General features: G+C 34.9%; 1 protein-coding gene across 1 annotated transcript in view; it reads left to right on the plus strand.

Annotated features, from left to right (window-relative positions):
* Positions 1-13659, plus strand: part of olf186-M (Ki-ras-induced actin-interacting protein-IP3R-interacting domain olf186-M) — a 203586-nt gene that overhangs the window by 13749 nt on the left and 176178 nt on the right. Inside the window, exons 2-3 of the mRNA XM_089100932.1 lie at positions 4261-4561; positions 5731-5916. Coding sequence (XP_088957058.1) covers positions 4317-4561; positions 5731-5916 — 431 coding nt within the window. The 5' untranslated portion in view covers positions 4261-4316. The remainder of the gene's footprint in view (positions 1-4260; positions 4562-5730; positions 5917-13659) is intronic.

Here is a 13659-nt window from a genome sequence, read left to right on the forward strand (position 1 = left end):
CCTAACACCCACCACCAACTTTTCAGCTGAGGGATAGACATGCTTTTTCTTCTCCGAGTACCTCGGGCCATTTGGACATGAGAATGGTGCTTTCCAGAGGCATATTCCCTCCTTCATCCTTTCCATGAAAATTCACATAACATTGAAACTTATGGGAGGAGAATTGTGGATCAAACGGAAACAGTGGATGGATTCTCAGATGTATAATTCGTCTTCTGTTTAGAAGTACCCAGATCTGTTTGAGATTTATTGGATAAATAGTTACAGTCAAGAAGACATCCAAGTAGCTTGCAGACCGATGGATTTGTTCAGTAAAGATGGTAGTTGGCTTTAAAGATTCAAAAGTCTGGAATTCTGGACTATAGAATTTTGAATTCTGCTACCGCCTGGACTGTAAGGCTTAGTGATATAAAATGTTGAACTTCTAACTTTTGGATACCACTCGATAGTCCTTAATATCTAATTTCTGGCAAAGATTTTTGTCTGCAGGACTGTAATTTGAACAAAGAAGAGAGGGGGGGTTGCAAAATTTTTATCCTTTTAACTAATTTATTCATTGAAGAATTAAAGTTGGAGTAGAATTCGAGACTTGTCTTTCTTTTGTGACAGCCATGTATACTCCACTTATAACAAAAATCAGGGTGTTTTTTATTATCACCAATATTTATTACTGCAAGCTAGCACAAAAAATGAAATGGTGATGCAAATTTGACAACAGAAAGAAACTAAACAAAGAAATTCCATTAGTTCTTTAGCACCGACAAATTGCCAATAACTTTGTTTTCGCCTAAGCAGTTTGCATCTTATTTATTGAATGTAATAACGAATAGACTTCTAAACCTTTCGATTTGGCTGATGTTTTCAGGAATTATTATAAATAGCTGTGATGTTGAGCAGAGAAATACTTGAAAAATTCCTGAATGTTATTGAAAGGAATTTAGTTATTCTTGGAAGATATCAGTCGCATTTTTGAAAAACAAGTAGCCTAATATTATGTTTAAATTTAGATTATGAATTATGATTCTTCATAAAGATTGACGTAAATTTCAAAGACATTTGAGAATTTATTTAAAGGTCAATAAAGAAGATTGGCCTTGTCACTCTGAAGGTCAGTACTACTGTCAATGCTTCTCCATCCTGTTAATTAAAGAACAAATAAATTAAACGAAGTCTTTCTTGCCTAGTTTGTTGAGAGCTGTTTCCTTCAGCAGATATTCTGGTTGAAGATGCTGCAGTGCTTGATTCATTATCACAAAGCTTGAACTAAAAACTAAACCTGGTGAGATTATTTCCTGTTTCTTGCCATATAAAAATGACAATTTAGTGTTGAAAGTAATGGATTTGCCCTCTCAAATGAGAGTAGCACTCTCATTTATGGAAGAAAAAAATTACATAAACAATTAAAAAGGACGAATAGAAATAAAATTAACTTTTTCAGATAGAATGAAAGATTGACATTAAAACTTATAACGAGCAAACGTGGTCATGGACAGAAGCTGGGCTGTCATCCCCCCGCCCCCCTTGCCACCACTCGTCATGGTCAGCTTGTTGCTTGCCATTTTCTGAAAGCCTGCTACGATTCAACAGATCCCCAATTGTCACCAACAAGTGTTCTATCATTTGTTGTGATGATAAACACACAGAAATGGAAGAATTTTCAAGCCCCTAATGATAATATCGAAAATATGTTGTTTTCAGTATATTGCAAGCAGGCAGTGAACGTAAGTAGGATTAGAGTGGCGGCAGTTGCCCCAGCCGCCTTAATTTTTGATTGGTTTAAGTTTTAGTGGTGATCTTTGCTTATATTTGAAACAAAAAATGTCTTCGTTTTAATTGATTATAGGAAAAACTGAATATATGCTTAAAAAATAATGCATTGCGTTTTAGCAAATCTGGATGAGACTTTACTGATTAAGTTAAGTTGTTGTTCTAAACTATAATGATTGACAACTAAAATAGCTAACAATCTCAAGTAAATATAATATTTAGACTGAATTTTTTATTCTATCTCCAACGGCCACCATTTAAGTTGTTAGGTATTTAATGTATACGTTTGGGTATGTAATTTTGGTGGATAGGCAAGTATGTTAGTTGTTCACGGTCTCGCATTTAGTGTTATTACTACAGATATCATACCTGCACACAGGAGGGATAAGAGTCACCCTGACAAGGCTTGTAGGATAATTATAATGAATACCATGCCTGCACACAGGAGGGATAAGAGTCACCATGACAAGGCTTGAAGGATTATCATGATGAATACCATACCTGCACACAGGAGGGATAAGAGTCACCCGGATAAGGCTTGAATGATAATCATAATGAATACCATACCGGCACACAGGAGGTATAAGAGTCACCCTGACAAGGCTTGAAGGATAATCATAAAGAATACCATACCTGCACACAGGAGGGATAAGAGTCACCCTGACATGGCTTGAAGGATAATCATAATGAATACCATACCTGCACACAGGAGGGATAAGAGTCACCCTGACAAGGCTTGAAGGATAATCATAATGCATACCATACCTGCACACAGGAGGGATAAGAGTCACCCTGACAAGGCTTGAAGGATAATAATAATGAATACCATACCTGCACACAGGAGGGATAAGAGTCACCCTGACAAGGCTTGAAGGATAATCCCACTCCTCTCAAAAAAAGTAAAAAAGAACTTGCATTAAGAATGCACTTCTATCGTATTTCTGCGTCCTCTTTAGCGTTGGGTGTGTATGTGTTACTGTGAATGTCGGAAATCTGGTTAATGTCGACATTCCCTGGTGAATGTCCGAAATTCCTTTGATTCAATTAGCTTTGCGAATCAGCTTTTTCAGTGCTATGCAAGCTTTAACGATAAAAGTTAAAGTTAGGTTTGGCTATGTTAAAGTAGGTTATGAGTCACAGATAAGTGTTAAAAACCTAACCTAACCTATCACCATCAAACTTTGCTTAAAACTGAAAAATTTGACCGGCAACGCTAAATAAATCCAAGGAGAAAAAAGGTCTTTCGAACATTCACCAGTGAATATCGACATTCACCAATTTCGGACATTCACGGTAACATATACATACCTATAACTACTGTAATTTTGTAACTATATGTAGCTTCCGGAATATTTACTTGTATATAAATAACCTCTACCAACATAATTCAAATTCTCAATAAACAGTAAATCCAGCCACGCACTTACAAAGCCATTTAATTTTATAAACCAAACCTCCAAGACAAGTGAAAAAGAATACACGTTACCAGTTTTGATTAAATTGTGACAATCGTATACTAGAAAAACTGTTCAGAATATTTGCATTTTCAAATTGGTTTCATGACATGCACATACAGATCGCGCTGTTTTGAGGGATTTGAAGGGATTTACTGTTGGGGGGAAGAGAGGGGCAATAAAGATCGGGAAATTTCAGGCCACTGTTTTTGTGGGAGCTGAAAGATCTAAGGAGACCTGCTCTATCATAAGATAGGTGAATATCACAAACTTTTTGTTCAACGCCATCTTCTTACTGGCTTACTTCATTACTGGCTGAGGAATACCTATAACCTAGAAATAATAAAATCAAAGTCAGAATAGTAGGCAATTTGGAGGAGTTCAGGCCCACACCCTTGAAAGTTTCGGAATTTGTTTAGTTTTCCCTATACTTTCTTCTGGCTTCTGCTTCCATATCATTTGTTTATGGCTCTACGTTTTCTTTCGTTTTGCTGAACAGCCCTGTCGTTGGTGGGGGCATTGAGAAAATCAGTCTTTGGCCACCATTTTACGAGGGCGGCTGAAAAATCCCAGGAGACCTGCTCTGCCATAATACGGTTGATATCACCGGATTTCAGTTCAACACTATCTTTAAACCATTGCAATGCTGGAAGTGGAACGCGTATACCCTAGAAACAATAAGCTGAAATTTGCCAATTTTGAAAGAGCCAACTTGACTGTTTATAATTCATTTAAACACATTTGAAAACGAATAGTTTCAAGTTGGCTCGCTCGTAGCTATTCAAACTTGAACGGCTAAAACTGTTTCATCACCTTACTGTGTTAGTCATTATTTTTGTGTATTTTATTTTCAACGTCAGAGTTAAAGAGCTTCTCAAGCCCGATGCTCTAAGAATGTTACAAAATAGGGACTGTGCCAATTTAGCCTCTGAACGGCTAAATTGAGGTTTTTCGGTTAGCTCATTTCATTATATTACATCCTCAGAATATCTAAGCAAGATTATCTATCTCACCATTTATTCAAAGTATATTCTTTCAGAACCAAAGGATCAAACATATCCGTAAATTGCTTATTACTCATCATTTCTAACATCAATGGAAGAAGAAAATAGTTGTGATGGTTTCCATGGAAATGATAGCACTAATAATAGTGTGCCAACTATATCTGTTGTTGATACAGGATCTTTGAGTGAATCCTCTCTATTAGACTTTGCTGATGAAGATGAGCCTAAAAAATGTACCCTTGATATAGTCTGTGATACCTCTTCAGCTCACAACAGAAAGTCGCCAATTACGGTTCAAGAATGGGTTGAACACTTACCTACGCTAAATAAAGAAAGGTAAAACTCAGTGCTATTTGTAAATTTTGTTGTATTTTATTGGAGTTTTTACTTCACCTAGTTTGTTTTTGTTGAGAAATAGTCATTAAGGGTGCAAAAATAGACTTTGTGATCCTTTTTGGCCGTCAAAGCGGCATCTCCCTCTCTAATTCCCTCTCAAAAATCCCTCTCTCAAATTGGTTCAAGAATGGAAGGGCTTGCCTCTTTGTTTTTGTTTTCAATTATAATATTTCTGGGTCCAAATGTTTTGAAAGGCAACTGATAAATAAAACACTTGTATTTCTTAACAGACTTTATTTGTTGAACTCAAGAATGTTTTCAATAAAGCCCTAGTGAAGTTCTACTTTAAACACCTGGGAGATTAAGGGTGTCAGCATCTTTACTTCCATAAAAAAAAAAAAAATTATTTAATTGCTTCAAAAAAGTATCTTTTGCTTTATTTGATAAATTGACGTCACAGACAATTAAAAAAGAGTTGGATTTTATTCAGTTTTCTTCAGTTAATATCTAAGAAGCTATTTTACAGGTACTGTGATGTTACGTTTGATTTTATAGTTTCTGAAAACTGTTTTGATTTTACAGTTACTTTAACCTGCTACGGTTTCGGAAAATCATTGCTAGCTAAAATGAGAGTTTACAAAATAAACTGTTTGGTAAAGAGCAGATAATTCTTTTCAATCTTCACTTATTTACCAGATCTTTAGTTTTGCAAATAAGCTTAATTTGACTGATATATTTCCTAATGTAAAAAATCATTTTTCAATCAATAATTGACTCTTTAAGGCTGTGTGTAATTATGAATAACTGATTTAGCTTTAGTTTGGATTGCATTATAGTCGCTATGGAATGGCCTCCTCTTTTTTTGCTCTTGCGTTTTGTCTTTCATTTTCCCGTTTGATTTTTTTTCTTTGAAATTCTTTGTGTTACTTGGTGCTGCTTTGCATTTTTTTTTATTAAGCTGACATGCTAATTTTGGTTTTCTATTGGCTAGGGGTAATTTTGTTGTAATTATGTTCTATTGATAAGTCTTGTCTCATGTTCAATTGGATAAAATAATTTTCTTTTGTTGATTTTTGTCCTGATGATATATCTTCTTTGATAGTGTTCGAATCCCTTTGATGTGGCCGCTTATTTTTTCTCAAGACGAAGTCATATTTTCTATCTTTTAGTTTGTCTCTTGATCGTAAAAGGCCAGAGGACGAGGAGCAACCTTTTTTGGTTCGGGAAGATAGGAAAATTGAGAATGTCACTTTTCCAGCAATCCCTGTTGACAGAGGAACAAAGAAAACAAGAAAAAGCATTCAATTTGACCTAACGAGGAATAGTTCCTTCAATTCAGATGCTTCAAGGTCAAGGTAACTCACTTTACTTTATCTAAAATTGACAGCTATAATGATTTGCTAGCAAGTAATTTGCGTTAACCTAACATATGTTATGTGATACGCATGGCAAAGTAAAGGTAAAGGTGGCTGCGGTCATTCACACCTCATGTTCGAATAGGTGCTTGGACATAGAATAGGGATAGCATATCTTTTCTTAAGAAATGAAAATATTAGGTCTGAGTATTCATATTTATTTAGTACCATATTCAGTTTTACTGCTTCAGAAGTATCTTGTTCAGTGTAGTTGAAAGTTACGTTGAACATTCAGTTACATTGAAAGTTAAATTGTGATGACATTGCTTGTCACATACTTGTAATTCCTGGAGTAAATTAGACACTGTGAACTTACGAGGAAGTTTTCAGTTCCAGTACTTTAATCAATAATTATCATCCTTTCACTTCTTTCCAAAAAAGTGAAACGAGAAGAAAAAAAAACACAAAAAAACATATAAATATATAGGTTTTAATTTTGAGGGTTGTAGATTGTTATAAAAATTTCAGCAAAATGAATAAACTTTTAGAGATTTTGTGAGTTAAGGATGGAAGAATAGGTTTAAAAATTGAGGTCAAGAAAACTAAGTCACTAAGACTAAGAATAAGTGAAGGTGAAAAGGTGATGTTGGGTAACGAGAAGATTGATCAAGGGGACAGCTTCACCTACCTAGGTAACATTACTAGTAAAGAGGGTTTGTGCAGTGAAGATGTTAAAAATAGAATAGCCAAGTCCCAGGCTGTTTTTCACAGTTGAAGAAAGTTTGGAGGATTAGGAAGTTATGTCTGCGGACTAAGATTAGAAAATTGGAAGCTACAGTGATCAGGTATAGTTCAGAAGCGTGGGTGCTCCGAATAACGGAGGATGATTTGCTAGATGTTATATAGAGAAATTGCCTACGGATTGTTTTGGGTACCCGAGTGACCGATTGTATCTCAAACAGTAAGCTGAAAGAAAAATGCGGGTCAATCCCGCTTTCTAGGGCTATAATGAGAGAAAGGTTGAGATGGGTACGACAAAATTTGCAGATAAAGGATGACAGATTGCCCAAGATCATCCTTGTCTGGCAACTGTCTAGAGCCGAATGAAAAACAGGTCGCCCCCGAATTGGGTAGGAGGATGTCGTAAGGAAAGCTTTATGGAAAATGAGAAGTTCTCTGGAGGGTGTGAAGAGGGAGGCTTTGAATAGATCGTGATGGAGGAGGAGTGTGCGTAGCCGTGTTGGGCTCCAGTGACTTGGTGCTGCAGTGAGTTGCTAGTAGTCGTAAAAGTAGGTTGTTAGCAATGTATAGCGAATTCTCAAACATAGGCCTACTTGGTGTAGTCATATCCGACGAATAATCCATGTTTTGCACGGGACACTGAATCGTTCCCACACTGAACGATTTAAAAAAGAAAAATTTTCTTAAAGAGGGACTTATTTACGGATTTTCTACTTATTTATTTACTAAAATATTATGAGACAAGCATGTTACATCCAAGAGAACATTTAATCCCCTTATAAGTCCATTCGGAAACGAAGTGGGCGGAGGAGATCGAGATTCGCTTCAAGGATTCAAACTAATCAGGATCGAAATAACACTGATGATGAATGAAGAATAAGTAAAACAGTAAATAATTATAAAAAATATTATATAATTATATCTTATATTTATTGTATTATTATTTATTATAAATTTACAATATCTAAGTTATATTTATTTATTATTTATATTATATAATGATATTATGATTAAATATAATCATAATATGTAATATAAATAATATAGAGTAGACATAGTATATTATTTCTTTTATAATCATATTATTATTATTTTTTAATATTTATAATTTTAATAGGGTGTGTATATATTTATTATAATTACTATAATAAGTATATGATTTCATAATTATGCTATTATTATTTTTTCGCATTATAATACTACAAAACATTATGTAGTAATTATATTATTTAATAAATAATTAGATAAAAATAAATATTATCTAATTAAAAAAAACAACCAGGTTTCTTGGTAGGAAATGCCACGAGTCTATATCCAGTATTAAATATGAATGAAATTGTTTTTTCACGCTTTATCCTATTCCCACCAAATATAGCACAAATCTATTGCTTTTCAGTACATTAATGAACGATATTTTATCTCATCGATTGGCCAAGATATTTAAAAAATTGCTAAAGTGTGATATCCTTTCATAGCAAGAGAACCGTTGAATTTTTTAGTCTATTGTTCCCAATTCCTAAGTGTTTTTTTTTTCTTTGGTGGTCTCACAAAATTATAAATAAAGTCTGGTATGCTTTGTTAGTTGCTTAAATTACCAAGGGCAGTGAAAATAAAATTTTATTGTTTGAATTGGTTAAGTGGAAAGTTACACAAGCATATATATTTTAAAAACTACAAAAAATGGGGAATTTAATTTTTAATGGGAAGAGCCTCTGTATGCAGTTGAGCAGTTTTTGGTAGTAGCGGGCGCCAAATTTAAAAGAAAGAAACTTGGGTTAAAAAACGAACTAAAAGCATATAGTAACGAACAAGTCAAGAAGATGTAACTTTCCTTTGAAGGTGTAGTTGTCTTTTGAAATCAACGGATTGTTAATGTTGAATCTTTATGGATTCAATGGAATCTTTACATGTTCAAATTTAACTTACTAGTTTCGCTTATTTATTTTAACGGTTCAGCGTGGCAACGTTGACGAAAATGTGACACTGCATTAATAGCTTCATAATTTTGGAACAATCAAAAGGAAAATCCGAGAAAAATATGGGTTTTAGGTGTGAATAAACCTGAGATGGGTCCAGGAGGACTGAAAATGTTTTTATTTGGTGTCTTGTCCCCTGTTTTTATTTTATTTCGAGATTCCCTTTTTTTGGGACTAATCCAACCGAACTTTCTATTTATCTTTCAAGTATTTTTACAGTCATTTCATTTCTACAGATTGACTTCATTCACTCATTCCATTCAATCTCCTACTGGACGTTACAGGTTAGCCATATTTTAAAATCCAAAGCTTGTAAACTGTTTATTATATTCTATCCTTATGCTGACTAAGGGTTATAATTTTATTTTACAACCTCGTTCGGATATTCAGCTGGCTCATTTGTCTCTTAGTAGGGCGATAGGTGGTGATTCTGAAAAACTTCATGTGAAGTCAATGACTCGATTAGCGACTTGTAGGCTGCTAGGTTGACCCCAAAGCAAAAGTCTTTTGACCCTGTAAGCACTTTTTGGATTGTGGATTTCCATCTAGAAGTTGGTTTTCACTTGGGTGATTTCGATTGCTTGGATTTCTTGGAAAATAAGGTGGAAACTATCACGAAGCTATAATAAAGAAAAATGAAATCAAAAGTTAAAAAACAAACAGATATAAAAAGTTCACAAAAATGAATTCAGTGAGTAAAGATGAAAAACTAGTTAACTTTAGTATCTTTTAATAATGTGTCTTGAAATCTGAAGAATGTCTAAAAAAAATAAAACCATGAAACTTCATTTACCTTGAAGAAGACTTTAGCAATGCTGGCGTGATCTGAGCTTTAAAACAAATTAAATTGTGGTTGATCCTTTCTTTGTCGCTCGTTTTCATTCATTTCTGTTTAGCTTTATTTTTCTTGCGCTGTACTTTTTTCTTTTATTTTTAACTGTTCCAAGGTAACATATAAACTGTTATATGGCAACCAACAGAGTTTTTAAGTAAAGTAACCTTTGTTGGGACCTTTCTTTTAATATATTCTGTATTTATTTTCAGATGTTGTTATTTCTTATATGCTGTACTTATTTTTCCCTCGTTTTATTGTTCAACGTTTGTATATGGTTACAATCTAAGCTCTTAAACAACGTTAACTGATATTGGTTCTTTCTTTGATACCCCTTTTTGTTTATTTTTACATGGTTATTTTATTAATATTTTGTATAGTTTTGACTGTTCAACTCCAGTTAGGGTAACAAACCGAGTAAATTGTAAACCAAACAAAGTAAACTGTGGTTGACCCTTGATTTTATCTCTTTTTTAACTATTTTGTGTGATTTTATCTATCATATTCTTACACAAGTCGTAACTAAATTAACATTTGATAGCCGAAGTGACTTTAAAAAAAGAAGAGAAATTTCGAACTGGAACTTGAAATGGAAAACAGGTGGCAACAGCAACAGCAAAAATATTGTTGTCTTTTTTTTAAATGAAGTTTTACAGAAAGTATTAAAATGATGGATATTTCAAACCTTATAAAAAATATTTTGTTTTTATACATCGGACATTATAATTTTACGATCTATAGAAAAGAAATTTCTGATAAAGAAATATAAATATATTTCTATGAATAGAAATATTTTTAATTTCTATGTAGAAATGTAAAAAATACAGATATCTTTTCTTTTATCATCTTTCTATACAGAAATAGAGAAGGATATTATTTCTTTCTGAAAAGAAATATACATATAAAAAGGAGGAACCTGACAAGGGCAGGGTAGAATGAAAATAATTTAACAGTATCCAAGAAAGTGTCTTGTCAAATTTCCAACATTCAATAGATATAATTAGAGACTAACAATATTCCTGGGAAGTAATGTCCAATTACATAGCTAGAATTTTGGTTGGTGGCCTTTTTTATGCACTTCAGTGAATTGCACGCATAATAGCTTGTTACTGCTTATTTCTTAGATTAAGCTGCAAATTCACTGTAAAGAATTGTAGAAAACATTTGGTTCTGTGTGTACTGTACACGTATATCAGGCCGCCTAACAAATACAAGTTTCATTTTTAACACGCAATAAATATCTACTTGCTTGAATAGAAACATGTCTTTCTAGCGCTTAATAGAAGTATCGTAGGCAGCGCAATCGCGCTGCCTAAGTAAAGAGCGATGTTGGCACAATGTATTTTGTCTTCTTCCATACCACGGCACTTCGTATCGAAGGAGTTGTCGTAGAAACTTGGAAAAGGGCTCATTCGATTGGAAATTAGAATGGCTCGTGCCCTTTTTAATAGTCGAAAGTGATTGGAAGGCAGCTAACACCCCTTCCATGCCCACTATTTCCCCAAACACATCCAATCAAAATTTTGAGAAAGGCAATTTGATCATCGTAGTTGATTTCCAGATAGAAATTATGTTTTTGAAGAAGACACTGCCCCCAGAGCCCTCGGGGCAAGGGTTGTAAGTTATGCCCGGGGGGCATGTAAGGTTTTTATAGAAAGCGTGGTCATAGAAACTTCAATAAAGGCTCGTTTAAATTGATACTCGATTGGCTATTGCCATTTTTGACAGTCGAAAGTAATTGGAGGTCAGCAAGCACATCTTACGAACTCAACTATCCTCCCAATACATACAATAAAAATTTTAAGATAGCCGCTTTTTTCAATAAAGTTGGAAAGCTTGCAAATTAAGTCACTTAGGATGACAACCCAACCACAGCCCTATGGGCAAGGGTTATAAGTTATGCCATGGGGGCAAATAAGGTTTCATAGAAAGCGTTGTCGTAGGAACTTCGAAAAGGGCTCATTTGATTGAAAATAGAAATGGCTAGTGCCCTTTTAATAGTCGAAAGTGATTGGAGGGCAACTAACCCCCCTCTCACGCCCACCATTTATCCAAAAACATCCAATCCGAATTTTTAAATAGCCATTTTTTTCAGTGTATTTGATAGTTCTGGAAATTAGGTCTTTTAAGATGACAACCCAACCGCAGCCTCAGGACAAGGGTTGTAAGTCATTCCCTGGGGGCATATAGGCCTAAGGTTTTCACAGAAAGTGTTGTCATAAAAACTTCAAAAAGGGCTCATTCGATTGGAAATTGAAATGGCTAGTGCCCTTTTTAATAGTCGAAAGTGATTGGAGGGTAACTAACCCCCCTCTCATGCCCATCATTTATCCAAACGCATCCAATTAAAATTTTGAGACAGCCATTTTGTTCAACGAAGTTGAAAGTACTCGAATTTAGGTTTTTGAGGATGACAACCCCTCAGAGCCCTCAGGGTAAGGGTCACAAGTTTTGCCCTGGGGGAATATAAGGTTTTTATTGAAAACTTTGTCGTAGAAACTTGAACAAGGGTGCATTCGATTGAAATTTCAAAGTGCCAGTGCCCTTTTTAATAGTCGAAAGTGATTGGAGGGCAACTAACCCCCCTCTCACGCCGACCATTTTCGCCAAACACATACAATAAAATTTTTAGATAGCCATTTTTTGCAACGTAGATGAAAGTTCTGGAAATTAGGTCTTTCTGGATGACAACCCCCCCACAGCCCTCAGGGCAAGGGTTGTAAGTTATGCCCTGGGGACTTATATTGTTTTTATAGAAAGAGTTGTCGTAGAAACTTCAAAAAGGGCTCACTCGATTTGAAATTGAAAGGGGTAGAGCCCTTATAATAGTCGAAAGTGATTGAAGAGCAACTAACCCCCCTCTCACGCCCACCATTTTCCCAATCAAAATTTTGAGATATTCATTTCGTTCAACGTAGTTGAAAGTTCTGGAAATTAGGTCTTTGAGGATGACAGCCGCCCCCCCCACAACCCTGAGGGCAAAGGTCGTAAGTTATGCCCTGGGGGCACATAAGGCTTTTTAGAAAGTTTTGTCGTAGAAACTTCAAAAGGGCTCATTTGCTTGGAAATTGAAAGGGGTAGTGCCATTTTTACTAGTGGAAAGTGATTGAAGGGTAACTAACCCTCCTCTCACACCCACCATTTCCGCAAATACATTGAATCATAATTTGGAGATGACCATTTTGTTTAACGTAGTTTCAAGTTCTGGAAATTAGGTCTTTGAGGGTGACAACCCCCTCACAGACCTCAGGGCAAGGGTTGTAATTTATGCCCTGGGGGCATATAAGGTTTTTGTTGAAAGCTTTGTCGTTGAAACTTCAAAAGGGCTTATTTGATTGGAAATTGAAAGGGCTAGTGCCTTTTTTAATAGTTGAAAGTGATTGGAGAGCAACTAAAGTCCCTCTCAAGCCCACCAATTCCCCAAACACATCCAATCAAAATTTGGAGATAACCATTTTGTTTAACGTAGTTGAAAGTTCTGGAAATTAGGTCTTTGAGGGTGACAACCCCCTCACAGCCCTCAGGGCAAGGGTTGTAATTTATGCCCTGGGGGCATATAACGTGTTTATAGAAAGCGTTGTCGTAGAAACTCAAAAAGGGCTCATTCGATTAGAAATTGAAAGGGCTAGTGCCCTTTTTAATAGTCGAAAGTGATTGGTAAGATTGACATTTTTATAGTAAAGATTGATGTGGGTACGATGTATTATTATTTTTTTCTTTTTTTTTTCGTTTAGACCAGGGCACTTCGTATCGAATGACTTGATTTATGGACTTCGAAAAAGGATCATTTGATTGAAAATAGAAAGGGCTAATGCCCTTTTTAATAGTAGAACGTGATTGGAGGGCAACTAGCCCCCCTCCCATGCCCACCCTCCCATTTGCCCATTATGTTTAAAAAGTAAACTTTTCATTAAGATAAGATCAAAATGCACTGGGATATTGCTTATTCCAATAAAGGGAACTTAGAAGTATATTATGAACGACTGTGTATATGGTACTTAAATTTTTAGAGCTACATCTGCTCGTAAAATTTAACTAAATCAAAATAGCGTATGTTTATCAAAGCTGTCAAAGAAAGTAAACAGATTTTTTTGCTAATAGTATCAAGTTCTCTATTTCAGGTCAACAAGAGGAGGTATGAAACTAAATTAAACAGTATTATTTGTGTCCAGATTTTTTAAAGGGTGTATGTTG

Source organism: Artemia sp. Qi Xiang Cuo, chromosome 15 (genome assembly GCF_049724085.1).
Source record: "Artemia sp. Qi Xiang Cuo chromosome 15, ASM4972408v1, whole genome shotgun sequence".
NCBI classification, from domain to species: Eukaryota; Metazoa; Arthropoda; class Branchiopoda; order Anostraca; family Artemiidae; genus Artemia; species Artemia sp. Qi Xiang Cuo.